Source organism: Camelina sativa, chromosome 19 (genome assembly GCF_000633955.1).
Source record: "Camelina sativa cultivar DH55 chromosome 19, Cs, whole genome shotgun sequence".
NCBI classification, from domain to species: Eukaryota; Viridiplantae; Streptophyta; class Magnoliopsida; order Brassicales; family Brassicaceae; genus Camelina; species Camelina sativa.
The window spans coordinates 14,423,479-14,451,333 of NC_025703.1; the positions used below are offsets into that span (position 1 = coordinate 14,423,479).

A 27,855-nucleotide genomic window follows, 5' to 3' on the forward strand; every position below is an offset into this window, starting at 1 on the left:
TCATCGTGGATGAGGAAGATGATGAGCCAGAATCTGAGCCTGATGATGATCTTGATAACCCAGAAAGCGATCTCAGATTCGTTGATGTGTTGCTTAAGGTAAAGAACAAGGATCCTTCGATTATGGACAAAAATGCTAAGTTCTATGAGTCTGATGAGAGTAGTGAAGGAGATGAGAAAGAGAAGAAGAAGAAGAAGAAGAAGGAAAAGAAGAAGAAGAAGATGTATCTGAAAGATGTTCAGGCACAGCATTTGCTTGAGGAAGGTCCTGAGTTTGTTGAGGAAGATGAGGAGAAGAAGGTGACGACTTACGCTGAGCGGCAGAGAGAATTGAGGAAGGCTGTAACCGATGCTTTGGAAACTGGAGAGGACGAGAGTGATGATGATCTGTTTAGAGTTGTAGAGAAGGAAGGAGATGATGATGATGTGGAGGTTAACGAGGAGTTGGCTAAGAAAATGGATGAGTATTTTGGTAAAGAAGCTGAAGTTTTTGAGAACCAGTTTTTGAAAGATTACTTGGTGAAACAGCTGTGGAAGGAGAAAGAGGAGATTGTAGTAGACGAGGCGGCGTTGGATGAGTTGGATGATGACGAGGAAGCTGTTTGGGATCAAGAGGATTATGAGATTTCCTACAGGCACGAAGAGAATGCTGGGGAGATAGTTTTGAGTCAGTCTAGGGTTGTGGACGGGTCGGTGAGGAAGAAGGACAGTGCTAGGAAGGCACAGAGGAAGAATAAAGAGGAGAGGATGAAGATGGCTGAGATTGAGAGGAAGGAGGAGCTGAAGCGGCTTAAGAATGTTAAGAAGAAGGAGATGAAGGAGAAGATGAAGAAAGTGCTTTCTGTTGCTGGTTTTAAAGATGGAGAAGAATGTCCGCTTGATGCTAAAGATTTTGATGATGAGTTTGATCCGGAGGAGTATGATAAGATGATGAAAGCTGCCTTTGATGACAACTATTATGGTGCTGAGGATTCAGATTTGAACAGTGACGAGGATGATGATGGGGAGAAACCAGATTTTGATAAGGAAGATGACTTGCTTGGACTTCCCAAAGATTGGGATGTGATTCAGGGTGGGGATGGTTTTGTAGCCGCTAGAGAAAAGGTTCTGAAGCAAAAGGAGAAGGTTATTGATGATGATGAAGAAGAAGAAGTAGAAGTAGAGGAGGAGGAGGTAGAGGAGGAGAAGGGGGCAGATGGTAAGAGGAAGAGAAAGCGGAAAACGTCTCTAGTACAAAGAGCCAAAGAAGCTTTGATGGAGGAGTACTACAAGCTAGACTATGAGGATACAATTGGGGATTTGAAAACAAGGTTTAAGTATGCGAAAGTACAACCTAACAGTTATGAACTGGGGACAGAAGAGATACTCACCTTGGATGACACAGATCTGAACCANCGTTGGATGAGTTGGATGATGACGAGGAAGCTGTTTGGGATCAAGAGGATTATGAGATTTCCTACAGGCACGAAGAGAATGCTGGGGAGATAGTTTTGAGTCAGTCTAGGGTTGTGGACGGGTCGGTGAGGAAGAAGGACAGTGCTAGGAAGGCACAGAGGAAGAATAAAGAGGAGAGGATGAAGATGGCTGAGATTGAGAGGAAGGAGGAGCTGAAGCGGCTTAAGAATGTTAAGAAGAAGGAGATGAAGGAGAAGATGAAGAAAGTGCTTTCTGTTGCTGGTTTTAAAGATGGAGAAGAATGTCCTCTTGATGCTAAAGATTTTGATGATGAGTTTGATCCGGAGGAGTATGATAAGATGATGAAAGCTGCCTTTGATGACAACTATTATGGTGCGGAGGATTCAGATTTGAACAGTGACGAGGATGATGATGGGGAGAAACCAGATTTTGATAAGGAAGATGACTTGCTTGGACTTCCCAAAGATTGGGATGTGATTCAGGGTGGGGATGGTTTTGTAGCCGCTAGAGAAAAGGTTCTGAAGCAAAAGGAGAAGGTTATTGATGATGATGAAGAAGAAGAAGTAGAAGTAGAGGAGGAGGAGGTAGAGGAGGAGAAGGAGGCAGATGGTAAGAGGAAGAGAAAGCGGAAAACGTCTCTAGTACAAAGAGCCAAAGAAGCTTTGATGGAGGAGTACTACAAGCTAGACTATGAGGATACAATTGGGGATTTGAAAACAAGGTTTAAGTATGCGAAAGTACAACCTAACAGTTATGAACTGGGGACAGAAGAGATACTCACCTTGGATGACACAGATCTGAACCAGTATGTACCATTGAAGAAGATGGCTCCTTATGTGGAAAAGGATTGGGAGGTGAACAAACATAAGGTCAAGGAGCAGAAACTTAAGATCCAGCAGTTGTGGGAGGGTAAACACAATGAGAAGAGAAGCAAGAAGAGGAAGAAGAATGAGGTTGCTGAAACGAAACAGGTTGCTGAGACGAAACCAACACAGAAAGCAGATGAGGAAGGCGAGGCTGAGACGAAGCTATCGAGAAAGGCGAAGAGAAGAAGGCTCAAAGCAGAGAAGAAGCTTCCTCCTAACAGAATGGTTGCTTATGGGAAGGAATAATGAAAATGAAAACTGATGATGCAGCATCTCTTTTCGTTTTAAGTTTTGTGCTTATATTTATTTACATTTTCGAGTGTTTGTTCGAATTTACCCTTTTTATCTCTCAAGTTAGTGAGATCTTAAGAAAATTTTAGCTTTATCGTTTCCTACTAAGAGGTTAAGAGGTGTAGACTCTGTAAGTTTAGTTTCAATGTTCGTCAGTTCTGTTCTGATTACTTGTTTGAGCCTCGAAGCTTTTTTTTTACTCATTCGTCTAAAACTTCCAACTTAACTTTTGATTAATTTACTATGTAACAAAACAAACTTAGTTGTTCACTACATCATGCAAAAGAGTTAACAGAAATTTAAGTCTTACAGAAGTCTTGAGATAATAAACAGCAAAGACGAGACCGTTATGTTTCAAAATGAAACTCTTAACCACAACAACCCGGCAAACACCAAACCACTATACCCAGCATTTCCCACATCACAATCTCATCTCCGCGGTGGACCAAAACGATTGCAGAACCTAGAAAACATCTTTCAAAGACTTGAAGACATCATAGCCAGCATAAACTCCATAATACCCTTCTATACTACGGTTTCAGAAACAACTATGCCTTTCCGATAACCAAAAAGACATTTAAAAAACTGTCAGGAAACATCTATAACCCAGAGCACCTAACAGTTCTAACTCACACAGGATCATTCTTCTTGAAGTGGTTTGGGGTTAACCCCCAAACCCTCTGATGCATCATCAGCGCTTCCTCTAAGCCGCTTTTCCAGATTATCATCAGTCTGCTCCGTGGCATCAAACTTCCTTTTGGACCCTCCAGATGAAGTTCCAACCATTTCAGACTGCACCTGCGTAGCACGAGCGTCCTCAACAACATCAACACCTTGTTGTTGCTGCTGCTGCTGCTCACCATCCCCATTAGGTAAGTCCTGAACCACATCAGCAGACGCATCCGCCAGTTGGAGCTGCTCTTTCGTACCACTTTCACCATTGTTCTCAGCAGAACCATCAGAGATAGAAGACTCATGAGGCGGTGGTGAAAGAGAACGATCATAAGGGTCAGGAACATCAACCCAAGGGACTGAACAAGAGCTAGTGAGATGATTCAAAGCCCCACAGTTACAACAAAACTTAAACCGAGCTCTACTCCTAGCAATATCCTCATACCTCAAAGTCACAATCTTAACCCTCCCTGAATCAAACCTAACCACTTTCTTAAAACACAAACGAGTCGTATCCACAGAAACGTTGACACGAGCACGCACAGTACGCAAATCAAACATCGTATCATCTAATTCAACCTCCATTACCTCACCCATAGACGAAGCAATCTCACGAACCGTCCCATCGCTTAGATACTGAACCGGAATCCCACGGGATCTTCAACCACATCGGCACCTGTTTCAGAAACTTGGGACCTGGCTTATCCTGCCACTTGTCCAACACGACGAGCGACCCGTTAAAGTGATAAGGACCAGACCAAAGAACCATTTCCAAGTCACGCTCGCTCTCAAACTTCCCTCCGCCGATGAGGCGGCCGCGACATTTAGATGAGTCGATGGGCCACTCTTGAGGGAGCTTATCGATCAACGAGTAGAGATCTTGTGTTCTGTGGGTAACAACAACTCGACCAACCAAGCTTAGGCGACTTTTCTCACGGACTTCAGCGTAAGCGGTTTCTGGAACTGTGATTGGTTGATCTGCTAAACCTAAAGCGAGATATCTCGGCTTTCTTCGCCGAATGTTCAAAGCCATCATCGTCGCCGGTGAAACTTATCGCACCGAATACCGATCGTTACAAAATGATTATCCCTAGAAAATGAAAAGGGGAAATTATGATCCGCCCACCAGTTACCACTAGGCCCACTATTGGTAAATTAGGCCTACTAAGCCCAAACATTCTTTTGTCAAGCTATGAAGACAACCCAATAGTAATCTTTTGCACTACTACTATTACAAGTGGCGTCATTGCCATTCCTAAGTTAAATGATGAGACCTCAAAATTTTGATCACCTATTCTTCTAATCTCTCACACTATACATGAGAGAACTATGTCTTCAAGCTCTGTAGTAAAATCCGTGAATGTGAATTCAACTAAAATAAAGATTTCTTAGACTCAAATTACTTAATTAGACATAAATGGATGGCTGTGAGATATAATGAGTAATAAGTTAACATGTATTCCTAGACACTTTGTTAAATATTTATAACAGAGATACATGGGAACTGACATGGACCATATATATACAGCTTATGGACATTGAATATGTTTATAAGAAAACCACGAAATGGAAAATTACAAGGATAAAATAAACACCTGACCTGACGAACTAGTTACCGGAGAACAAACTTGATGGGCTCAACGAGCTGTGAACCACTCTTGTTTGTATGAAGTGAAGATATGTCCAATCACAAACCCACAAAACACACCAGGTCCAAATGATATCGCGGCTGCTATCCAATTCAGCATTGGCTCTTCCGGTATGGACAAAGATTCCTCGGTTTGCTCTGGGGTAGGAACGGGAACATGATGGCTTTCTCTACAAATTTCCTCAATGGCATAGAGTCCAGGATTCCCCATGAATGAAGAACAGTTTTGAGTTCCAAACTGTGTACTCTGTGGCACTAATCCTTCTAGATGGTTGTAGGAGAAGTTGATGTTGGACAGAAAGGAGAGTTTTCCAAGACCTCGAGGAATTTCACTTGACAAGTTATTTCGAGATAGGTCTAACGTCTCGAGACTTGTGATATTTGCCAAGGATGGTGGAATGTGGCCTGTGAATCTGTTGCCCGACAAGTTAAGAAGGCGAAGTTCTCTAAACAGACCAATGGATTCTGGGATATGTCCAGAGAATCGATTTCCAGAAAAATCAATAGCTTTGAAGCCAAGAAAGATGCGAGCGAAATCTGTGTCTACTCCTTTGTAAACCAAATCCATCGAATCAAACACAGGGGAATAAGAACCTACATAGTTTATCTCTGGTCTGGTGTAACCATGCCAAACCAATGACATTGTAGTCCAATTGGCAAAATAGTCTTGTGGTAATGATCCAACGAAGTGGTTATTAGATATATCAATGATCCGTAGACCCGGAAACCCTGAGTAGGCAGAGGGGTTATATACCGGACCATAGAATGCATTTGATTGGAGCAGAAGAACATTTAGACATTGGAGAGAGCCTAACCAAAATGGAAACGTGTCCTTGATCTTGTTTTCTTTCACATTTAGAAATTCCATCCACTCGCACTTGATCAAAGATCTTGGAAGTTTTCCCGCCAAATTGTTGTGGCTGACATCGATTGATCGTAACGTAGAGCCTTTGATAAATACATCAGGTAGAAATCCACTTAAAATGTTGTTTCTAAGATTTAGTTTTTCAAGAACAGTGAAACGCTCCAAACATTGAGGAATGGAACCAGAGAAATGGTTGTTGGACAAATCTAAGTTATTTAAATATGTAAACTCGCATATCCATTGTGGAACTGGTCCTTTGAGTAAATTTGAACCTAGATCCAACCAACTTAATGATTTTCCATCAACAATTTCCACCGAGTTTCCAAAGCTGGTGAAAGAGTTATGGGAAAGCTTTACAGAATACATCTTAGGTGATCTCCATAAACAGTAAGGTACTTGATCTTCTAACTTATTGTAGGAAAGATCTAGCTCACTGAGGTTGACTAACTTAGATAAAGATCTAGGGACTCGTCCTCCAAAATTGTTATAGCTAAGATCTTAAAATTGGAGATTGACTAATTTAGATATAGATCCAGGGATTCGTCCTCCGAAATTGTTATGGCTAAGATCTAAACGTTCTAGATTGCGTAATTTCAGTATAGAACTAGGGACTAGTCCTCCTAAATTGTTATGCTTAAGATATAAATGAATGACATTGACTAATTTTGATACAGATTCGGGGATTAGCCCATCAAAATTGTTGTCGCCAACATTTAACACTTTAAGCTTAGACGATGAGGAGGTGTTTCCAAATTCAATAGGTCCCTCGAATTGGTTTTGGCTTAAATCAATATCGACTAACGAAGGAATCATGAGCAAGAATGATGGAAAAAGTCCAAAAAATAAGTTGCTACACACCAAAAATTGCTCTAAGTTGCGGAGTCCACTTAGGTGATCAGCAGAAATAGATGATTTGAAGTGATTGGATGAGAGGTCTATATGGGACAAGCTGGTTAAATTGGCTAATACTATCTCCCCACCAGTGAATTGATTTCTAGAGAGATAAAAATTAGAAAGCTTTGTTAAGTTGGCAAATGACCTAGGAATATCACCTCTCAACTTATTACCCGAAAGACTCACGTACCTTAGTTGGCTTAGGCTACCGACTGAAGTCGGAACTTCACCTGCTAATTCATTACCAAAAAGATCAAGATGTGTGAGATGAGAAAGATTTCCAAAGGCGGAAGGAATCTCCCCTTGGAGATGGCAAAGTGAAAGATCTAGGTGACGAAGATGTTGGAGTTTAAAAAGACCACCATTAGATTTCAAAGAGGTGCTGGCATTACAGTAACAGAGCTCTAGAAATATCACCTCTCCCACGATTGTATCACACTTGACACCCTCCCAAGAACAGCAGTCAACGCTCTTGTTCCATGAAGTTGTTGGTACATGGAATTCCATCTGTAGCTCCAGAAGAGCATCCCTCTGGCTGGGGCGGCACAAGTACCGTGTGGGAGAAGCAAAGATGTTTGGTAACAGAAGAAGGCAAAAGAAGAAATAGATGGTAATAATACCAAGGAAGCAATAAGATTGGCTTCGTATCATGATATTTTTTTTTGGAAACAAAGATGATCTTTCTGTTAAATTACTAGGTGATAGACATGCATTTCTTGCATACGCACTTCTCTTTATATATATAAGACATATTCTAGGTAAGGAGCTTGACTTGGCAAGTCTTCCTAGTTCCTATGAATTAAGGATCGGATAATTAGTGAGATATTTTGTTTTTGTGGACACCAACCAAAGCGTTAGAAATACAAGAAGCGATGACAAGAAACGTACAAACCAAAAACACAAATTGAGCAGTAGACTAAACAAGACACAAACAATGAGTAAACATGTATATCCAAGTAATGTCGTGGGAAATGGGTTTGGACGTAAGTCGGGTCAGCGAAACCCTTTCTTACGTCCATTTCTTCTAGTGAAGAATTAAATATTTTAAATAGCACCCACCAAACGATATTCTTGAGGCTTTGAATTGTAATGATGATGCGGTTGAGCCCATGGGCAGAAGATTGATGTCATCTAGTTCAAGAAAACAACTGATGATAAATGCTATGATTAAGTAATAAAAGAGAATACGATATAATAGAAGCATGGCTAGTTGATGATCACACGCAATAAAAGAGAAATTTTAGAAAACAGTTTTAGTTTTGGAGGGGATGGGGAGGGGGAGACGAAGACCGTTAGCTTGTTTCCCCATATATGTTTCAAAACTACAAATTTGTTAACTGATTAGATCAGGTTGGACCAAAACTGACCGTAACCCAAATGTTTATTCGGTTCGGCTTCTTGTACGGTTGAAACTTTTGAAAACATATATATGCTATGGATCAAAATGTTTACTTTGTAAATACGTTTGGTCAAAATTATTCTGTGAGGAGGAGACATGGGGAGAAAGAACTCAAATGGATCTAGACCTTCCCTAAGTCCACTTTAAAAAAAAAAAGAAACCATCCATCATCTTGTTCAAATTTTGACATAATTAATATTTTGCTGGTGGGTATGATGCTGAAGTCGATATATAATCCTTCAGTTCCTAGTAAGAAAGAAGCATTACCTAAGGGCAAGATATATATATATATATGTCTGCTAACTTCAGAGACATATATATATATATATATATATATCTGTATTTGGAGCAACTCTCCTCTTAACCTTCTTACGAAATCAAATAAGTTACTTAGTTACATATTGTGTTTTTGGTGACAATCTTAAGATCTTCCTTTTCTTTACTTTCATTTGCACAAAAGAAGGCTTTAATTAGCCATTTTATTTAAATATCATTTTCTATATTTTTATCTAGCCTAATAATGCTCACTTGAGCATAAATCCTAATAGCTTTGGATTTCCTACAAGTGATGATCCCTAGCTAGCTTATCTTTCATTTCTAAAACAATATCATATTGTGTTCCATATATTCATATAAACCAATTGATTTTCGAAATTTGTTTCCTTTCTGGTGCTACTTTTGTAGATTTTTTATATATAAATAAGATTTTTCATATGTGGTTCTGCCATATGTTAATGTTAATTATTTCCTACATATTATCCAGCAAATATAGTTATATGTTTCCTTTTCATTTTTTCTTAATTAAACAAAAGAATCTATTTAATTATTGTGAGATTTCAGATTTAAGAAAAAAATACAATTTTTATCAGAATATATGTACACACATAAATTTCATCAAACACAAGAAAATAAAAACTACACTTTGCATTATTAACAAGAAAAAATAAAAACATGAAGACTCCAAAAATAATCCTTCTTCTGCTTATGCTTATAGTTATCTCCTTAACGATCATCTTCACATCGATACTTCAACCACAAACTATGTCACTGGGAGAAGAGTACGACGTGCGTGTGATCAACAACTTCAGAGACAACTCGTCTCTCCCTCTAGTGATTTGGTGCACTTCGCCACAAGGAGAACTCGGTGGTCGTGCGCTTCAAGAAGGAGATGACTTCGAATGGACGGCTAAGATCGATTTTTGGTCGTTGATGGCAGTTTACACATGTACAATGAAGTGGGATTCGATGAGGAAGAGGTTTGAGGCGTTTAAAGTTTCTAGAGACAGCAATAGATGTGGATCTACCAAGAAATGTTCTTGGTCCGTTAGAGAAGATGGATTTTATTTTAGTAGTGATGAGGTCTATTGGACCAAGGATTTTTCTTGGTTATAGGCTTTATTTTTTGTTGTTTTTTTAATATACAAACAAAGATTTTAGGCCAATCTAGATTTTTCTATCAAATTTTGAACGTATTTTTTCCTGTTTTGTCAGTTTTATTATGAGATTAATAATATTTTAACATAACGAAATAAGTACTATGCACCGATGCATGTCAAATTATCTATTCAGCGAAATATGATTTGATTTGTGTGCATGATGATTAATTTTCGTGTGCGTTCGTTCATATAGTTAAGGAAAATTCCTAAAATAATACCATTTTCAGGATCAATTTAGTTTGATATTCTCGTATATGTATTTTTACTATTAACGAAAGGTTGAGATTGCACTTAAGAGCAAGATTATTCGTAGGTTCATATTAGGAGGATCTTAAACACTGTTTGATTTTTTTATGAATTAATTGTGTATTGTTTTGAATATAAGAACCCATGATCTTTTAGTTAAAATTTTCTCCTCCAATGGTAGGTTCTAATTTTGGGTCTCTTATTTTTGAAAATATTGTTTTTTGAAATTTAAAAATTTTAAATAGAATAGAAGTGGTATAAATGTGTAAACATTTAAGATATTATAAAAATAGAAAATATTGTATTTAATTAATTTTTAAACATACAAAGCATAAAACATATTACAATAGAAATAAAATTCATAAATGGAGAAAATGATTAATTGTAATATAGATTTGTGCCAAATTTTTTAAAACCAAGAACTCTTGAAACATAGTCAAGGATCATAGATTACATGTAAACTCTGGCTTGTTTGTACTGACCACAAGGCATATACTCTAGCTGCAGAAGTTCGCCGCATTAAGCATATCCTCTCTATCATCAAAAAGAAGTTAATAAGATCTGAATGGAACTTTACAAGGAGGAGATTGTCAGTATTTGTTTTGAGACCGTGAATTAACTTTATTTCTCTCATACATCAGCTTTTGAATGATAGATACATCATGAAACCAAAACACTCGAGAGGAGATACATATGCATCCATATATACAGCTTCAGAAAAGATTAATCACAATATTGATTTGTGCCAAAAATTTTGGTTTTGTTTCTAAACGAAGCTGTGTTTTGGTTGAGTGTGTTTTTAAAACAGTAAAGAATGGGAGAACAGACCCAATTTGTTGGTCTTGTACCAGAAACATGGGTGTGACCAGTCTCCACCATTCTCCAGCAATGATTAAATCATTTATCTTTGCTCCATATAACAACGGGAGTGATAGCAGTCCCATATCGTTATTCCTGCAGTTTTAATGGAGACATAAAAGATATATTTAAGCATCAATAAGAACCGCGTGGAAAGGTTTGGTATTGCTTTCGACACCAGTCTTCTTCCTCAATCTGCTTGCTACTTAACCACCTTCTGATTTTGCTACTTCCAATGTAGACGGTACTAAACCTTTAGATTTTGCATATGAGAGTCAAATAAGTGGCATTAAGATGCTCATAGCCTGGCTTCCCTTTCAGTTTCTCTTCCTAGCAGCAGAATATAAAACCAAAATATGAGCAAATTTTTTTTGATAAAGATGGTTGGGAAACAGAACAAATGGTAGGCAACCCTTACAAAACAGAACGATGGCTTTGTCTTCCACTTCCATAGCATCTGAAGAAGCTTCTTCTTTGTGTTTCAGCTTTGATACATGTTGCCTCTGATGTTTCTCTCTTTGCTTCTTTGAGAGTTGGGTTCTCTTGAAGAACTCGAATGGTCCAAAGAGTTCAGGCGCTCAGGGCAGCCAGCAATGGGACACGAGATCCTTCTGCGCAAAAAAGTGAAGCTCATGACCATCAAATGGAGACTTGTGGACAAAACTTGGAATTGAAACTTGATCAGTGACACAATATAATCATTGCAAAATGCTGATATCCAAAGAGAACTACTTACATAACAGTCATTCAATTCATGGCCATTTGGTTACTATATAAGTATATATATTCTAGAATTCTGTCACGCACTACCAACAATCAGATGTAGGATAACTGACACCAAACCAGAGTCACCAAGAAAAGAAAACAAAAAGTCTATTCAGACTATTAGCTTCGGTATACATATCAAGAACCAATGTAAAAACAAACATTCAATAAGCAATAACTTATCGGGCATAGAAACGAATTAGCTTAGACAGACAAGACTAAACCATAACTTATCGGGCATAGAAAGACCCAAATTTCTTACTATTGAACGTGTAATGACTAAAGGCTACAGATGATGCCTAATTCCCGAATTCAAAGAACCCTAATCTCTAAACCTTAACTAAACCACTAATTCATACAATTAGAAATAGAAATATACCATGTGAAAAACTATTGTAGATTCAAATCTCCGAATTGGTGATAGAAATGCTTCGATTTGGTGAAGGAGACTCAAGGTTTTCAATGAACCGACTCGCCGATTAGCTGAACCATAGTCCACGATGAGACTCAGCCACAGTGGAGATGTTGATAAAACGCTCGATAACTTCAGATAACGATTCGATCTCGTCCGATTGTCGTTCTTTGTTTTCGCAGATTTTCGCGAAAGAGAGGGAGAGAAGAAGAAGAAGAAAAATAAGGAAATTAAATTTGGGTATTTTGTTTGGCCAACAGAACGATGACACGTATGGTATCTTAGAACAAATTTGGTTATACTATATAAGAGGCTCCCTCATCATTTTGTTTTTTATCTGATTTATTTTTTTCCAACAAAAGACTAACAATCCCTCTATGAACCCCCGTTGGAGAAGGTCTTAGACTCTTAGGCTACAAACTGACCCATTTTTGTTTTTGTTAAAGTCGACTTAACTTGACACAAGTTTTGTCAGATGGTATACGTCCGCTTCAGCCCTTCTTATCCTTATTATATTAGTAAAAGAGAAGTATAATTTTAACATAGCCCAAAAATGCTCTTATCAAAATTTGACTGAAGACAATTCATTAAGGGTAAAGGAAACTTTTAAATATGATGGGTCGGGTTTTAAATTAGAAATTACCCGGAAATATTGAATTGGATATCTTAACAGAACTATTGACGGATCTATTAACGGTTTCCGTCACAGAATAATGGGCTTTTATGGGCTGCAAAATAATGAGGTTAAATTAGATTAGTCTATATTCTTATCAAGTCAAACAATTAAAGACATTGATTACGATAATCAATTGATTGATTAAATTACTTAATTATTAAGATTATTTAATTTGACATATATCAATCTTTACAGACATCCCAAAATCTTATTAAGCCGCATTTTGAGTAATATACAATATTCCTAATTCAAAATCTGATTCATCTTCTATCCTTAACTGCACCTCCAATATATATCGTCATTGTTAAGAATATATTACCTAATTAACTACTAAGATTTATATCACACAATCCACGTATATACCCTAAATTATACTATCAATCGTACCTAATGGAGGATAAGTGACGACTTCCTATAAATACGATGATACTAATCGAAGGTTCAATCATCGTACCTTCTTTACTTTCTCCTTTCTGTATTCTTTCAAGCCTTCTTCAATGGCTGCCGCTGTCGTGCCTATCACATGGCATCATGGAGGTGATGTTGATCAACGTCATACGGCAAGCAACATCATACAATTATTTGTTTGCTTCGAATTGACTTGAAAAAACACTACTTATCTTACGGATATTATGATGTCTTTATATATATGCTTCGGCTTCTTTGTATAGGCTTCTCTTTTCATTTAACTCGTCCGCCAAAAAACGTTATACCATGTCCTGATATTGAATCAAAAAGATACGTATACCTGGTCAATATTTTTCAATATTACACTTTATAATTCGTTCAAGTCAATTCGAAGCAAACAAATAATTGTCTTACTGTACATATTTGACGAATATTTGCACAAAAACTAAAGTCTTCTATAGTAATGAAGAAACCACAATTCAGGAAGTTCGTAAATTAAAACAAAAAAAAAGTAAGTTTACAAATTAACCTTATTGTTTCTGGCTTCATGAAATTTTACTCTATTGTAACTAACTGGGCTACAGGAAAATACAACTCATTTGATATCCTGAAGTTAAATTGCAAAAGAAATTTAGCAATAAGGATATATTCTTCCAAATAAAACAATTTAACATGTTTTTAAAAAACATTACTTATCTTAGGATATTATGATGTCTTCATATATATATGCTTCGGTTTCTTTGTATAGGCTTGCACATGTATTGCATAAATTTTAAAACATGTGAACTAATCATATACGGTATTGCTAATGATATATTCTATTTTAAATATTGGCAATTATGCTTTCGAAAACCGAATTGGATACATAGAACCGTACATAAAGAGTATAGACCTGTAAAATCGAAAAATATAAACAAAATATATTCATACTATGTAAGAACTTACAAACCCAATTGAATTGATAAATCGGTTCGCTAAACTCTTGGGTCAAAACTGAATCATCCGATTGATAGGACCATCAACTCCATAGACACACTGAACTGATTCGTGTAATCGCAGCTTTTCCCCTATTTGGATTTTATAGTTTTCTCCCCAAGATTTGGTGGACTGAAGAAGTAATGAATTTAATTATACCATGTTTTCTGTAAAATTGATCGAATCGAAAATTGAGATGAAAAGATGGATCGATTACAAGATAGAGATGAAACGATGGAATATATGTTATCTTGGATAGAAATAATGTTAAAAAAACTTTTGTCTTTCCAGATATCAAGACAGAGGTTTGAAAAAAAAAAACTTGTTAGAAAGGCCACCTAAACCCAAATACGAAATATCGAAAAAGTTAAACACAGACCCAATTTTTTAGATCTCGAATTTTAAAATACAGCCCAATTCAATTACTCACATTTAAAGATCATGTTCAGCACATTGGGAAATACATTTCCCATGTATACGATGCCTAAAAAAATATATATATATATATATATACATATTAGTATTATGTACAAATTAGCATTAATAAACACAAACATGGAAAATAATATTTGAGTACTCGTGTTTCGACAACCACGTCCACGTCTTAAGTAAAATATTATTTCATTCTATTTATATCCTATCTCATTATATGTTTCACTCACTTTTGTTCCTTTTAACTGTATACAATCTTTTAAAACAAATAGTGTACAAAATCTAAAATACTCACAAACAAAGTTTTGTTTTATTTTTTTCTTTTTTAAGCAGTAGTAGCAAATACGACGAACATAGACAGGATAATAAATAGATACTATAACATCTTATATATTGTTATCCGCTTAAATAACATTAATTTATTTTTCTGTGCTGTAACGCACATCCAGTCCTAGTTTATTAATTTAAAGACAATTGTTTACGAGTAAGTTTTTCTCTTTTCTTCTTTAATCACCGAACTTAATGTGGTTAATGTGCCAATGGTGTTTTGATATAATGCTTAGTTAGTCAAAAGAGTTGTTTATGCTTTTATGTTAATCTAGGATTCAAACTTCAAAATATATAGTCTTGGGTTATTTTTCTAATCCAAAAATTAGATTATAATAATAAGTAGAAATAGAATCATCAATAGGATCTAATTTTGTTATGCTATCTGAAATTTACATTGTTACTTATTGGGATGATGATGTAGTATAAAATTCAAAAGTCAATTTTTGATACACCGAACCCAATAGACACATTGCCATGACTTATAAGTTATAAGATAACATTATTCCATTCAAATTCAGATCTCCTGCTTTGGTCAGCATAAAAACAATAATTGTGTGATATCAATCACATCAATTTCTAGTTAGATTTGTAGTTTAATGCAAAATCTCACCATACTATAATATTAGATACAGAATGAAATAAAATATGGTAGATACATAATAATTAATAAAATAATTAAGAAATTGGTGATATGATTCATGGCGTACAATGGAGACAATGGAGTTGGTGGAATTGGGGAAGAAGAAGAGTAAAGGCATGTGCAATGATATTAGCTAAAATATCAAATTCCATGTGACTACTACTCCCACACACACTGACTCCTCAATCATACATTACTACTACTCTAAATCTTTTTTTTTTTTAAATCCCTTATTACATTAAACTAATCATATTACTATAAAATTAGGAAAACGTTACATCTAATCTACCTATACGCCTCCATCATCAGGTTTTGTCTCCAGAGATCATGATATTTTTATTAAACTCGTATCAATATTGTAATTTTTGTAATATACAGTGGTAGTGGAACATCTAACCAGTAACCAACCCATGTTCGCGCATCATAATTGTGTTTTGGTTATAAAGAACATGACGAAATTATGTTTTTGTAATGAGTCACTACGCATAATTGTGTTAGTGGATAAACATATGTTTGATCACTATCAAACAATAAAAATAAATTTTAAAAAACAAAATTTGCCCAAGCTTTGATAGATTTGGTTGTTAGTTGATAAGTTGTTAGACACTTTTTAATTCTTTTTTTCATCAGTAGATTTAAAATACAAATGCTTTGCTTGATCTTATACCATTCCTTTACTTTGAGAAAAAAAAAAAAAAAAGATATATCAAATTTAATAGTTGTGGTTGCTATCAGCTTTTTGACAAAATACTAGCTATTCATATATTTGTCATTTTAGACAATGTCAGTAATTAAAAAGCAAAAGAAGAATCACTCAATCAAGACATGCAAGAAACCCCCAAAATTGATTCACAATTCCAAGATATCTCTATCATAGAAACTATACTTAGCTGGCCTAACTAAATAGACATGTCATATCAATTTTATGAAATTAATTATCAAACAAGAACTTATAAAAATTTGTTTTCACTATTTTAAAGATTACCACAGCAGAATAAAGAAAAAAGCAAAATGAGAAAGTTATCTTCCATTTCTTGACCATAATATCCCCTAAATAGTAATTAATTACCCCTAATTTCACAAAATAAAGAACCTAAAATTCCAACTGCAAAACCCTAAAACATAATACTTAAAGCAAATAAAAGAAAATTTAAACGAAAAGAAAATCCAAAAAAGAAAAAGAAGAATCCTAACAAACTTTGATTATCCACAAACTTTCCGATGATCACCGTCACCGGACTGATACTGCTTCCTCATCTCTACAATCTTCCGGTGAGAATTCGAATGTAACTCCGCCGTAAAAGTTGGACTATTCGCCGGACGATACTCCGGAACAAGCCTCCCAGACTTATACCTCACGCCACAAGCGTTACACAGAGTCTTAGGCCCCAATGGTCCCGCCCTCCATTGCGGCGTCTTCTCCGCTCCACAGTGTTGACACTTCCTTCCTATTATCACCGCCGCCGATATAGTTTTCTTCTTCTGTATTTCGTTTCCTGTCCACAGAACTCGCAAATCACGGCGTCCTGTACGGCGACGCTTGCTTCTCGCTTTGGCCGGCGCTTTAAAACTAACGCAGCAGCTCATTAACATGGAGGTGGTTGTTGTTGTCACAGCCGTGCTTCCGCCGCTGCTGTTTGAGGTCGTTGTCGTAGTTGAGCTATTACTACTCGTCTCCAGTACTGAAACCGGACTCCGCTGTTTTCCCTCGATCGCTTCTCTCTCCGGCGACGTTACACCGAAATGTTCCGACAACGGTAACACGCCGACGAATGTTTCGATCACCGGAAAAGCATCTTTGTTTGATATCCATTCCAAATCCTCTTCCTCAACCACACCCTGCGAACCAAAACAAAACAAATTCAAATTAAGTTAAGACTGAGCGAACTCGACTGAGTCTCGACTCGACAACACACGAGTCCTCGTTTCCCAAAAAAGAGATAATGGGTGGGTGAAGAAAAAAGAAAGGGGTAATGATGTCATTTCGTATCGAGAGAAAATAAAAGGAAAATTCGAAAGCTCACGAAAACGTAACTCCCGTATACACCCTCCAACCAACATCCCCGAACGAAAAGTAAAGTTTTAAAAACGAAAGGGTAGTTTCGTCTTTTGAAACAAACACGAACCGGCAAAAAACGTGAACGTTTAAATAAAGGGAAAAACGCGTTTTTCCGATATTCCCCAAAACTATTGACCCGGCTGAGTCAACAAACAAAACCGCCGTGAACCGACGGGTCAACTCGACCGAGTCTAGTACGTACCGGACCATTTACGAAAACATGTACAGGCGTTTTTTGGAGGGGTAAGACATACATGGTCGCCGTGGTTGAAAAGACCGAGAGGATCCGTTTGCCGTATTCCTGTTTTCCGGCGAGTTATATTCCTCGGCGGTTGCGCCTCGTCCTCTTCTTCTTCTTCCGGTACAGAGAAGTTCAAAAGGTCATCCATGAACGATTCCATTTCCATAGTTTTTTTTTTGGTTTGAAGAGAGAGAAAAAAAATTATTGATGAAAAGAGACAGAGAAGTTTATAATCTCTCTTTCTCTCTCTCTCACACAACGGCGTTTAGGGTATTCTTTTTTTTTTTCAATTTGACAAAACAGTAAAATAATTAAATGAATAAATAATAATATTGGTTGGAAGTGGGGAAGGGGATGATGACACGAAAAATGGTTTGTTCCTCTTTCTCTTTTTAAAATCACTTTTTTTTTCCTATAACGTATATTGAAAGCCTAAAAAAATCAAGTGCGACGCGGTCCACTGGAATTTAATATAGTCACCAAGATCAACGGCGTGATTGAATGGTATTAACGTAATTATCAGTTTTGTCATTTACTTTCAGTGTACCTTTATAACATAGAAGGAGAAGATCGACTGTACTTATGATAGACGCTTTTCTGATCTTATACTTTTTTAAAATTAGTTTTCCCAAAATTTATAATAAAATTGAATACTTTTGTTTTAGTGTAATGGCATTGACGTGATTATGGGTAAAGTTGGAGGGTGATGATATAATTGAGGGGACTAAAGAGAGGGTGATGCATATGAACCAATAAGATTACGAGAACTTAAGTGTTGGGCGAATAGTTGGAGGACACGTGTCGAATACTTTTTTGACTTTATGATAAATTGCCACCGCAAGTTGCGGGGTAGATTCGGGAAGTTGTTGTTATTTGAAAGCAAAAGTAAATTTAATTATTTTACTTAAAAACTTATATAAATTAAATAAATAAAGGTGGTGAATTGTACACAATGACAAGTGAATCGGTACTGTTAAGCCAATTATTAATTTAAATTAAGGGATAAGTTTTTTTTTCTTTCTGTTTTTATGAGATTTCTACTTTAAAATATTGTCAATATTCTGAATAATCAAATATAATATATTCCAAATTATTTTTCATATTCGACATCTGTAATAAATGTTTTTGGTAAACAAATCTGATTTGAATAAACCCTCACAAGATATTCTAAGTCAAACAAATTTTTGAAAGACCTATGATTTATTTCTAAAAAATAATTGATTTGCTTAATTTGATTTTTATTTTTAATTAATATTAAAAACTCACGGATTCTTGTTACGCATAGTAATTAAAGGAGAAATTTCGATTAAAAAACCTTATAAATGAATGTTACCAATTTTTTTAGTACAACAGTGGATATTTGTAACTGACATTTAGCAGATGTAATGCTTCATTTTTTTACATTCATATATTTTCACCATAAATTCACTACTAATTTATGATTTAAAAATTTAGGCTTTCATTGCTTACTATACTATGATAGTGGATCATTACAAACTGGTTCTTAAAAAAGTGATAAAAAAATTAATGGTTATCAATATTTTTCGAAGTTTTTTAGATAATTTAGAAGACAAATAACCATTATACTATCTGAGAATTTTTTTTTGATTTTTCTCCGTTTGTTTGTAACGAGCTTTTAGGTCTTACACCTCTTATTTCTAGACTATAATTTGTAAATAATTGCACAAACTTGGTGCATCGCAATATGAAATCAGAGACAGTTCTTATTTTTGGCAGCAATAATATTTTTTAAAATATGAGTCATTTCTAAATAATATTTATTTGTCTTGTTTTAGTATAGATAGCATTAAATTTTTGTCTAAACTCTGGTCCATGCTTCAAAATCAGAATTAGAATTGAAAGATGCAAAAAAAAAACCGAGTACATGCGACAATTTAACAACCGACCAATACACGCTACGATCAAACTGCAGATGGACTCATCACACTGTTTTTTGGATTGAAATATAATTGCAGGGTAAATTCGGGATTTGTTTGTTATTTTGAAACCAAAAATAAATTTAATTACTTTTCTTAAAAACTTATGAATTAAATAAAAGGTGGTGAATTGTACACACAACAGTGTGACAAGTGAATCAGTACTATTAAGCTATTTATTAATATAAATTAAGGTATAAGTTTTTTTTAATGAGATTTTTACCTTAAAATTTTGTCAAGTTCAAAGATTCTGGATAATCAAATAGAAAATTCCAATTTTTTTTCCATATTCGAAATCTGTAATAAAGGTTTTTGTATATTTGGTTAAAATATCTGATTTGAATAAACCCTCACAAAATATTATTAAGTAAGACAAATTTTTGAAAAACCTATGATTTATTTCTAAAATAAAATTGATTCGCTTTGATCATTGTTCTTTTAATTAATATGAAAACTCACCGATTCTTATTTTGCAGAGTAATTAATACTGGAAAATTTTTGATTAAAAAAACTTTATAAATGAATTGTTACCATTTTCTTATACAACATCAGAGATTTGTAACTAACATTTAGCGCATATGTAATGCACAGCATGCAATGCTTCATTTTTTTTTACATCATCTTTTCACCATAAATCCACTACTAGTTTATGCTTTAAAATTTTAGGCATTTATTGCTTACTATGATAGTAGATCATTACAAAATACAAACATTACAATTAATGGTTATTTATGCTTTTTGAACTCTTTTTAGATAATTTAGAAGATAAAGAAATCGAGAATTTTTTTTTGGTTTTTCTCCATTTGATTATAACGATCTTTTAGGTCTTACTTACACTTTATATTTCTAGACTATAGTTTGTAAATAATTGCACAAACTTGGTGCATCGCAATAGAGAAATCACATACATTTCTTATCTTCAGAGCAATAACATTTTTAAATATGAGTCATTCCTAAATAATATATATTGTTTTGTTTTAGTATAGGTAGTTTTAATTTTTTTGTCCAAACTCTGGTCCATTGACCATGCTTCAAAATCTGAGTTAGAATTGGAAATACAATGAAAAAAAGTTTACAAGGAAATCATATTTTCTTAACAATTCTAGGTTATTTAAGAGCCACACAAACATTGACAAAAATAAATTTTACCTATCCAGTAAAAGTAATTAGAGTTGTTGGCTATCTGGATTCATCATATATCATATTAAAAATAACTTGAAATTGAGGAGGAGCCTAGAAATGTAATGTTAATCACCGGACAATTATACAAATTAGAAAAGTTAAATATATTGGAAAAGATATGAATCAATAAAAATATTTGTTATTTCCATTTTTTAAACGATTTTGTGATTCTAAATTAGAAAACTTTTAAAAGTAAATATATTGGAAAAGATATGAATCTCTTGAAAAAATGAAAGAATATGAATCATTGTATTTTGTTTCTACGGAATATGACAAAATATTATAAACTGTTTTTTATGCTAGTGAATCCCTTTATTCACCTCTCTTTATTTTAACAAATGAGAATCTGACATGTCACAATATATTTAATTGCCTATTAATTCATCTCTTTAAAAAAAATAAAGAAACAATGTATACATTATTATAAAATTAAAAATTTAAACCGTTTTTTTATAAATCCAAACTGATATATATTTTTATTCTAATTGTAAAATCTAAACCCTAATCATCTCATTTATAAACTCAAACCGACATATAATTTCATTCTAATTGTAAAATTTAAACTATAACCATTTCATTTATAAACCCAAACCAACATATAATTTCGTTCTAATTCTAAAATCTAAATTATAACTATCTCATTTGTAAACCCAAACCGACATATAATTTTGTTTTAATTGTAAAATCTAAACGCTAACCACTTCATTTGTAAACCCAAACCGACATATAATTTCGAGGGGGTTATTGGTTATATGATTTTAATGGATTTGGAAATCCAAACAAAAATCGTGTGTTATTCAATCATTGATTTTAAAATACTTATCAAAATCATGTGTTATTGGTTATATGATTTATAAATACTTGTTAAAATCCTATGTTATTCATTTAATTATTTGTTTTTGGATTTCAAAATCCACATTATGTTTTAAATGAATTTGAATAGATTTGAAAGTGTAAAATAGAAGGATTCAAATCCAAGGATAAAACATGTTATTTCAAAATCCATGTGTTTTAATTTTTAGAATTTACCATTCCATATAGATTTAGAAATCACCTTTCCAATAACAGCCCCTTCATTTTAATTGTAAAATCTAAACCCTAACCACTTTATTTGTAAACTCAAACCGACATATAATTTCGTTTTAATTTTAAAATATAAACCATAATCGCTTTATTTGTAAACTCAAACAGATACATAATTTTGTTTTAATTATAAAATCTAAACCAAGTTAATATTTAACTTACACATAATTTCGTTCTGATTAGTTAAAAAGAAAGAGGTGAACAAAAGTGTTTATTCTACCTAAGTATTTTTTTTTGTGCTTCAGTGTATATATTCTAATCCTAATTTTTTACTTTTTAGTTATATTTTTAGAGATATAATTTTGAATAATTTTCATTTTGGCTATTTCAGGCAGTAGAAATTTATGATGCTTCTTAGTTCAGTGAAAATATGCTGCAGTTACTCTTCTCATATTTGAAAATTATGACCAAGAATGGCGAATAAGCCGCTCAGTAACTCGAATATGACCAATTTATAAAAGTTTGTTCCGTGTAAAATGTGTAATAAATCAGTTTATTTAGTGTATATATGATGTAATAGAATCTAATTGTATCATGATTTAGTAATAATCTCTAATCATACGAACCTCTCTCTTCGACAATAACATCGTCGTTACCATTAAGCAAACTACATAATTACTTAATTTAACTATATATTAAAAATAAAAGATTCTATCTTCAGACTTCTTCGATGCGGTGTAGTACTAGTACTGTGACCATTACATACTAGAGTTAGCTTTCTTCTCCACAGAACGTTGTGTTACACGCGCCGCCTTGAGAAAAATGCAGTACGGACCGGAGCAACCGAGAGTCACTCTCTACATAATCCTCACCACCGCGTTTCTATCTCTCTGTTTCCTCCTCTCTCTCTTTTCCTCTTCCCACTCTTCCTCTTCCTACACCGGACGACGCGAAGATCTACGACCCGACCCGAGACTCTTTCCTTCTTCCTCATCCAAAATCGCCGCCGATACAGCTCCTCCTTCAATCGCGTACCTAATTTCTGGATCTTCCGGTGACTCGCGACGGATCCTTCGTCTTCTCTACGCTACTTACCATCCTCGGAATCGGTATCTACTCCATCTCGATAGCTTAGCGGCTCAATCAGAACGAGACGGTCTCGCTGTTGCTGTACAAGATGTACCGATCTTTCGAGCTGCAAAGAACGTTGATGTTATTGGGAAGCCTGATTTCGCGTATCAGAGAGGATCGTCTCCGATGGCTTCTACGCTTCATGGTGCTTCGATTCTTCTTAGATTGTCTGGAGCTTGGGATTGGTTTGTTCATCTCAGCGTTGATGATTACCCTCTCCTTACTCAAGATGGTTTGGATTCTTTATTCTCTTTGCATTTTTATAGTTGTGTGTGATTTTTTCAGTGTTTGTGTTACAAGTGATTCTGAGTTTGATTTTGTGTAGAGCTTCTTCACATTATGTCATATTTGCCTAAGGACTTGAACTTTGTGAACCACACTAGTTACATTGGCTGGAAAGAGTAAGATTGTGATTTCATTTTAGAGACCCTTTTGTGTTGTATATGCTTAATTTGATTCCATAGAGCTCAGGTTCAATGTAGTTTGGGGATTTTTGAGCATTTCTTTTTGATTCCTGTAGGTCAAGAAGGTTGAAGCCAGTTATTGTTGATCCAGGGCTCTATCTTGTGGAGAAAACCGATATGTTTTTCGCTTCACAGAAACGGGAGTTGCCTAAGGCTTTTAAGTTATTCTCAGGTACCTTCATCTTTCCCCAAGCTGTTTTACATGTCGTCTATTCTCTAATTTCTGTTTTTTGCACTTCTCTGTGGAGCAATCATCTTGTTTGTTCTTAGCATATTGTGTGTGTTATGCAAGCATGATGTTCTGGATACTTTTTCCCTGTTCATGCTGTTCTGTAGGAAGTAATTCGTTTTCACAATTCTGTAGGTAAAATACGTGATAGAAGATGCTAAAAATAGTTGATATGTGTAGGTGAGCCTCTCTATTACTGTAAACATGTTTGGAAGAAATTAGGCTACAGAACGAGTTTTTTTTCAGTAGTGTTGTTAGCTGCTTAAGAAGGTAGTGGGGAAAGGAAAGCCAAAATCTAGGAATCACTTGGAATGGTTCTCCTTGCGACAATTTTGCAAATTGTTAGCAATTGACAGTTCCCCTCCATTAGTAATCTGTGGAACTTCTTTAATATGTTCTAGGGAACTTATAAACTGTGTGAGAAGAAGGGTCTGAGATAATGTTCTATGTCTTCAATGATCATACTAAATGCAATCATCTCTTTTTGGCAGGTCCATCTTTCTCCATGTTAAGCCGTAGTTTTATAGAGCACTGTGTCTTGGCCACTGATAACTTCCCTCGGACTCTACTCATGTACTTGTCCAACACACCTGATTCCCTCTCCAACTACTTCCCAACTATTCTCTGCAACTCAAATCTCTTCAAGAAGACCATCATCAACAACAACTTACTTTACGTAGCTTCTAACGAGACTGTTAAAGAAAGATACCACCGGCTTGATCCTAAAGAGTTCACAGAAATGGTTGAAACCGGAGCAGCATTTGCAAGTGGATTCAGGTCCGATGACCCTGTCCTTGATCGTATCGATCATGAACTTCTGGGACGCAAACATGGTGAAGTGGTGCCTGGTGGTTGGTGTTTGGGAGATTCTGGTAAGAACAGCAGCTCATGTTCCGTCTGGGGTGACTCGGGCATTCTAAGGCCTGGTTCTGGTTCTGATAGACTTGAGAGACGGATTGTTAAGTTATTGTCAAACGATTGGTTCAGATCGCACCAATGCATATCCGAATAAATCCTCAACGCGCTTTCGATAGTATATAGTTGTTTTAGACGCGAAGATGATAACGGGGTAGTGTACGCTTCTGTATCTGTAGAGAGTTCGAGTGTTCGACTTCCACATTGTAATCTGTGAGTTTGAGATAGGTGATTCATTGTTGTAACATCTCGAAGCATTTTTTTATTCTACCTTCGTTTGTATTGTCAGAAATGTAACGACCACTGGTTTCATTGATTTATTTGTTTGAGTCTTCTTAGCCGGTATAAATTTTTGTATTCATCTTGTAATATGTCAAAGTTGTATAGAAATGTAGGAACATATTTTGTAGGTAATGGACCAATGATCCGAGAAACAAACGTTACTCTTCTCTCTAGTGCTAGCTATAAGCTCAAGGAAGACTCAAGTATTACAGAGATTATGGGATAATTTCGGATGGGGATTTCTTCTGCAGTAATAAAAATAAAAGTTTCAAATATGCAAAAGCATAAGTAATTCTTCAATTTGTATGATTCTACTTGGTGAATGAATTAGTTTATGTTGAGCCAAAAAAAAAAAAAAAAAGTAATTTTTCAAATTGACGTAATTATCCTTTATGTTTGAAGAAATAAAGCACACTAAAGCGAGGGGCATAATGGTTAATTCAATAAGGGACAGTCCCCAATTTCTTCTTCACTCCTCCGACTGGGAAAAGAAAACCATTGAAAAAGTGAGCCAAGGGTTTTGATTTTCCAGTTCCGGCGACGTTTACTCAACTCTCCTCCGACACCGCCGTTTAACTCCACCGTGTTAGCTTCAGCAATCAAAGGTACTTATTATGCTTTTAAGCGTTGAAATTCCAGAGAATATGATTTAGTTTCTTCTCTTCAAAAGCTTTTAGCCTTTCGGTTTTGCATATTTTTGTTCTTAGTTTACAAAGCTCTCTTTTTTGCTTGTAGATTGTGTTAATCTCTTGATGTTTTCTTCACTATAGCTGTTAATTTTCTCTACATGCATTAACGTATATGTGTGCACGACAGTCGACAGGGTTTGATTTACCAATCTGCTTGATTCTTTGTTGTGAGTATGGCTTGTGAGTTGTAACACTATGAAAACGATTCTTCTATGTAAAATTTTGAAACTTTCTCTTTTTTTGGTTCGTTCCCCTTTTACTTTCATCTCATATAGCTCTTTTGGTATGTAAATGGTCTATGATTCTTTTGTGATTAATCTGATTTTTTTTTGTTCTTAATGAATGTTTCTTGTTATATGGCTTGTATAGGGGTTGTGTCACTTTGAAAACGATTGTTGCATGTAAAAGGTTCAAACTTTTCTCTTTTTATTTTCTTCTTCCCCTTAACTTTCATATAACTCTAATGATTAAGCTCCTTTGGTATGTAATTATCTATGATTCTTCTGTGATTAATCTAGTTTTTGTTGTTCTACATGATTGTTTGTTATGAATATGGCTTGTACGAGTTGTGAGTTATGATACTATGGAAACGATTGTTGTATGTAAAAGGTTCAAACTTTTCTCTTCATTCTTCCTCTTTTACTCTCATATACCTCTGAATTAACTCGCTTTTTTGGTACGTAATTGTCTATCATTGTTCTGCGATTAATCTGACCTTGTTTGTTCTGTGGTTTAGTGGTTGTGTACTTCTCTTCTGTTTGGGCGATGTTCATCACTTACCATTTGTATTTGGGGTTATTCATGTTTGTTCTGTGGTTGTTTACTTGTGTCTTGATTAGCTTCACTTATGATGAGTACTTAATTCTTCTGTAGTCTTGTTTTTGTGTTTGCTCTTCTGCTTAGAATGGGAATATGCTATGAAAAATCACATTAAGCATTTATGATTTTGAGTTTCTACATTGTTTCTTGTATAGCAGATGATTTCGAAGTTTTTTTTTTTTTTTTTCCCTACTCATAACACAATGATGGTTTAATTTATGCAGAGTTCTTCAAAGCGTTGGTACAGCGTGGGTTGAGATATATACCAGAGATGGACATTGATGATGAGATCGAAGCTGCTGGGGAGATCAATCTTTCTGAGCTAGGAGAAAGTTTTCTCCAGAGTTTCTGCAAAAAAGCTGCAACATCCTTCTTTGAAAACTATGGACTTATAAGTCATCAGCTCAACTCCTACGACTTCTTCATCAAACACGGGCTTCAGAATGTGTTTGATTCCTTTGGTGAGATGCTCGTTGAACCGTCTTTTGATATTTCAAAGAAGAAGGCCGATGATTGGAGATACGCTACTGTTCGATTCGGACTAGTCACCGTCGAGATGCCCACATTCTTTTCTGATGACAAGGAGCTTCAGTTTCTCCCATGGCATGCCAGGCTTCAGAATATGACTTACTCAGCAAGGATCAAAGTAAATGTCCAAGTTGAGGTACCACCACAATCTTCTTTGTCTGGAAATGAAGTAATCTTTTCTGGATTTGATGGAATGATGAAGTAATCGTACTGTCAAGCTTTTGATGATGTTTCTGTTTTGCTGTCCATGTATCTTATTCTTCTTATTACGGCTTTGTTTATTGTCTAACTGTCTCTTCACTTTATAAACGGAATTGACTAGGTGTTCACAAAAAGTGTTGTTAAAAGTGACAAATTCAAGACCGGACAAGACGAGTATGTTGAGAAGAAGATACTAGATGTCAAAAAGCAGGACATTCTAATTGGTAGAATACCTGTCATGGTGAAGTCTGTCCTTTGCAATACAAGCGTGCAAGGAAAGGAAAACTGCAATAAGGGGGATTGTGCCTTTGATCAGGGTGGATATTTTGTGATAAAGGGTGCTGAGAAGGTGAGTTACATCAGTTTGTCATCAGATTTCTATTTTAGTGGAAATTAGTTAGTTTTTTTTGTTTCTTCTCCTAATATATACTGGAAAAGGTATATTCAGGATGTTATACAACTTCCTAACGTGATTATATTGTGTGTTTGCAGGTGTTTATAGCTCAGGAACAGATGTGCATAAAGAGACTGTGGATTTCTAATTCACCATGGACAGTCTCCTTCAGGTCCGAAACTAAAAGAAATCGATTCATTGTGCGCCTCGCAGAGAATCTGAAATCAGAAGACTATAAGAGAAGGGAGAAAGTACTGACAGTGTACTTCTTGTCGACTGAGATTCCAGTCTGGCTTATGTTCTTCGCGCTGGGGGTTTCGTCAGACAAAGAAGCCATGGATTTAATTGCTTTTGATGGTGATGATGCAAGAATTACCAACAGTCTCATAGCTTCTATCCATGAAGCTGATGCAATTTGTGAAGGTTTTCGCTGTGGGAACAATGCTCTAGCATATGTTGAACAGCAGATCAAAAGCACCAAGTTCCCTCCTCTTGAAAGTGTGGATGACTGCCTCCGCCTGTATTTGTTTCCA

General features: G+C 35.3%; 8 protein-coding genes and 1 long non-coding RNA gene across 13 annotated transcripts in view; 5 read left to right on the forward strand and 4 right to left on the reverse strand.

The window, feature by feature from the left end:
* Window positions 1–1,388, forward strand: part of LOC109130837 (protein kri1-like) — a gene marked incomplete at its 3' end in the record, with an annotated part of 2,798 nt that extends 1,410 nt beyond the window's left edge. Inside the window, exon 2 of the mRNA XM_019240903.1 lies at window positions 150–1,388. Within this exon, the coding sequence (XP_019096448.1) occupies window positions 150–1,388 (1,239 nt within the window). The remainder of the gene's footprint in view (window positions 1–149) is intronic.
* LOC104766330 (protein KRI1 homolog) lies at window positions 1,391–2,736 on the forward strand (the record flags this gene model as incomplete). Its single annotated transcript, XM_019240904.1, has 1 exon — window positions 1,391–2,736. A coding segment is annotated over one exon (1,137 nt), but the record flags the coding sequence as incomplete, so codon positions are not given.
* On the reverse strand, window positions 2,782–3,892 carry LOC104767820. Its single transcript, XM_019241296.1, has one exon. The coding sequence runs from the start codon at window positions 3,839–3,841 to the stop codon at window positions 3,212–3,214; it is 630 nt and encodes a 209-aa protein (XP_019096841.1). The 5' UTR covers window positions 3,842–3,892; the 3' UTR covers window positions 2,782–3,211.
* Window positions 4,882–6,123, reverse strand: LOC104766331 (receptor like protein 30-like). Its single transcript, XM_019240905.1, has one exon. The coding sequence runs from the start codon at window positions 6,121–6,123 to the stop codon at window positions 4,882–4,884; it is 1,242 nt and encodes a 413-aa protein (XP_019096450.1).
* LOC104766333 lies at window positions 8,957–9,442 on the forward strand. The gene has a single exon (XM_010490199.2). The coding sequence runs from the start codon at window positions 9,002–9,004 to the stop codon at window positions 9,440–9,442; it is 441 nt and encodes a 146-aa protein (XP_010488501.1). The 5' UTR covers window positions 8,957–9,001.
* Window positions 10,268–14,123, reverse strand: LOC104766334. 4 transcript variants are annotated; one of them, XR_764008.2, is made up of 7 exons: window positions 13,797–14,123; window positions 13,381–13,458; window positions 12,898–13,162; window positions 12,411–12,495; window positions 11,735–12,273; window positions 11,009–11,201; window positions 10,268–10,920 (listed from the first exon to the last, which is right to left on the reverse strand). It is a non-coding gene; the product is annotated as an uncharacterized LOC104766334 (long non-coding RNA). The 4 variants fall into 4 exon arrangements; XR_002036669.1 differs by lacking the exon at window positions 13,381–13,458 and having other exon boundaries at window positions 12,898–12,959; window positions 13,069–13,162; window positions 13,797–14,121; XR_002036668.1 differs by lacking the exon at window positions 13,381–13,458 and having other exon boundaries at window positions 13,797–14,121.
* On the reverse strand, window positions 16,179–17,822 carry LOC104766335 (GATA transcription factor 1-like). Of its 2 annotated transcripts, none has more exons than XM_010490201.2 (2): window positions 17,490–17,585; window positions 16,179–17,067 (listed from the first exon to the last, which is right to left on the reverse strand). In XM_010490201.2, the coding sequence occupies exons 1-2, from the start codon at window positions 17,541–17,543 to the stop codon at window positions 16,432–16,434; spliced, it is 690 nt and encodes a 229-aa protein (XP_010488503.1). In that variant the 5' UTR covers window positions 17,544–17,585; the 3' UTR covers window positions 16,179–16,431. The 2 variants fall into 2 exon arrangements, with proteins under 2 accessions (XP_010488503.1, XP_010488502.1); XM_010490200.2 differs by having other exon boundaries at window positions 16,241–17,067; window positions 17,542–17,822.
* LOC104766336 (beta-glucuronosyltransferase GlcAT14B) lies at window positions 22,392–24,747 on the forward strand. Its single transcript, XM_010490203.1, has 4 exons — window positions 22,392–23,033; window positions 23,127–23,202; window positions 23,322–23,437; window positions 23,986–24,747. The coding sequence occupies exons 1-4, from the start codon at window positions 22,493–22,495 to the stop codon at window positions 24,504–24,506; spliced, it is 1,254 nt and encodes a 417-aa protein (XP_010488505.1). The 5' UTR covers window positions 22,392–22,492; the 3' UTR covers window positions 24,507–24,747.
* The window catches only part of LOC104767821 (DNA-directed RNA polymerases IV and V subunit 2-like), a 9,890-nt gene continuing 7,199 nt past the window's right edge, over window positions 25,165–27,855 (forward strand). The window contains exons 1-4 of the mRNA XM_010491794.2: window positions 25,165–25,296; window positions 26,424–26,863; window positions 27,050–27,277; window positions 27,421–27,851. Coding sequence (XP_010490096.1) covers window positions 26,471–26,863; window positions 27,050–27,277; window positions 27,421–27,851 — 1,052 coding nt within the window. The 5' untranslated portion in view covers window positions 25,165–25,296; window positions 26,424–26,470. The remainder of the gene's footprint in view (window positions 25,297–26,423; window positions 26,864–27,049; window positions 27,278–27,420; window positions 27,852–27,855) is intronic.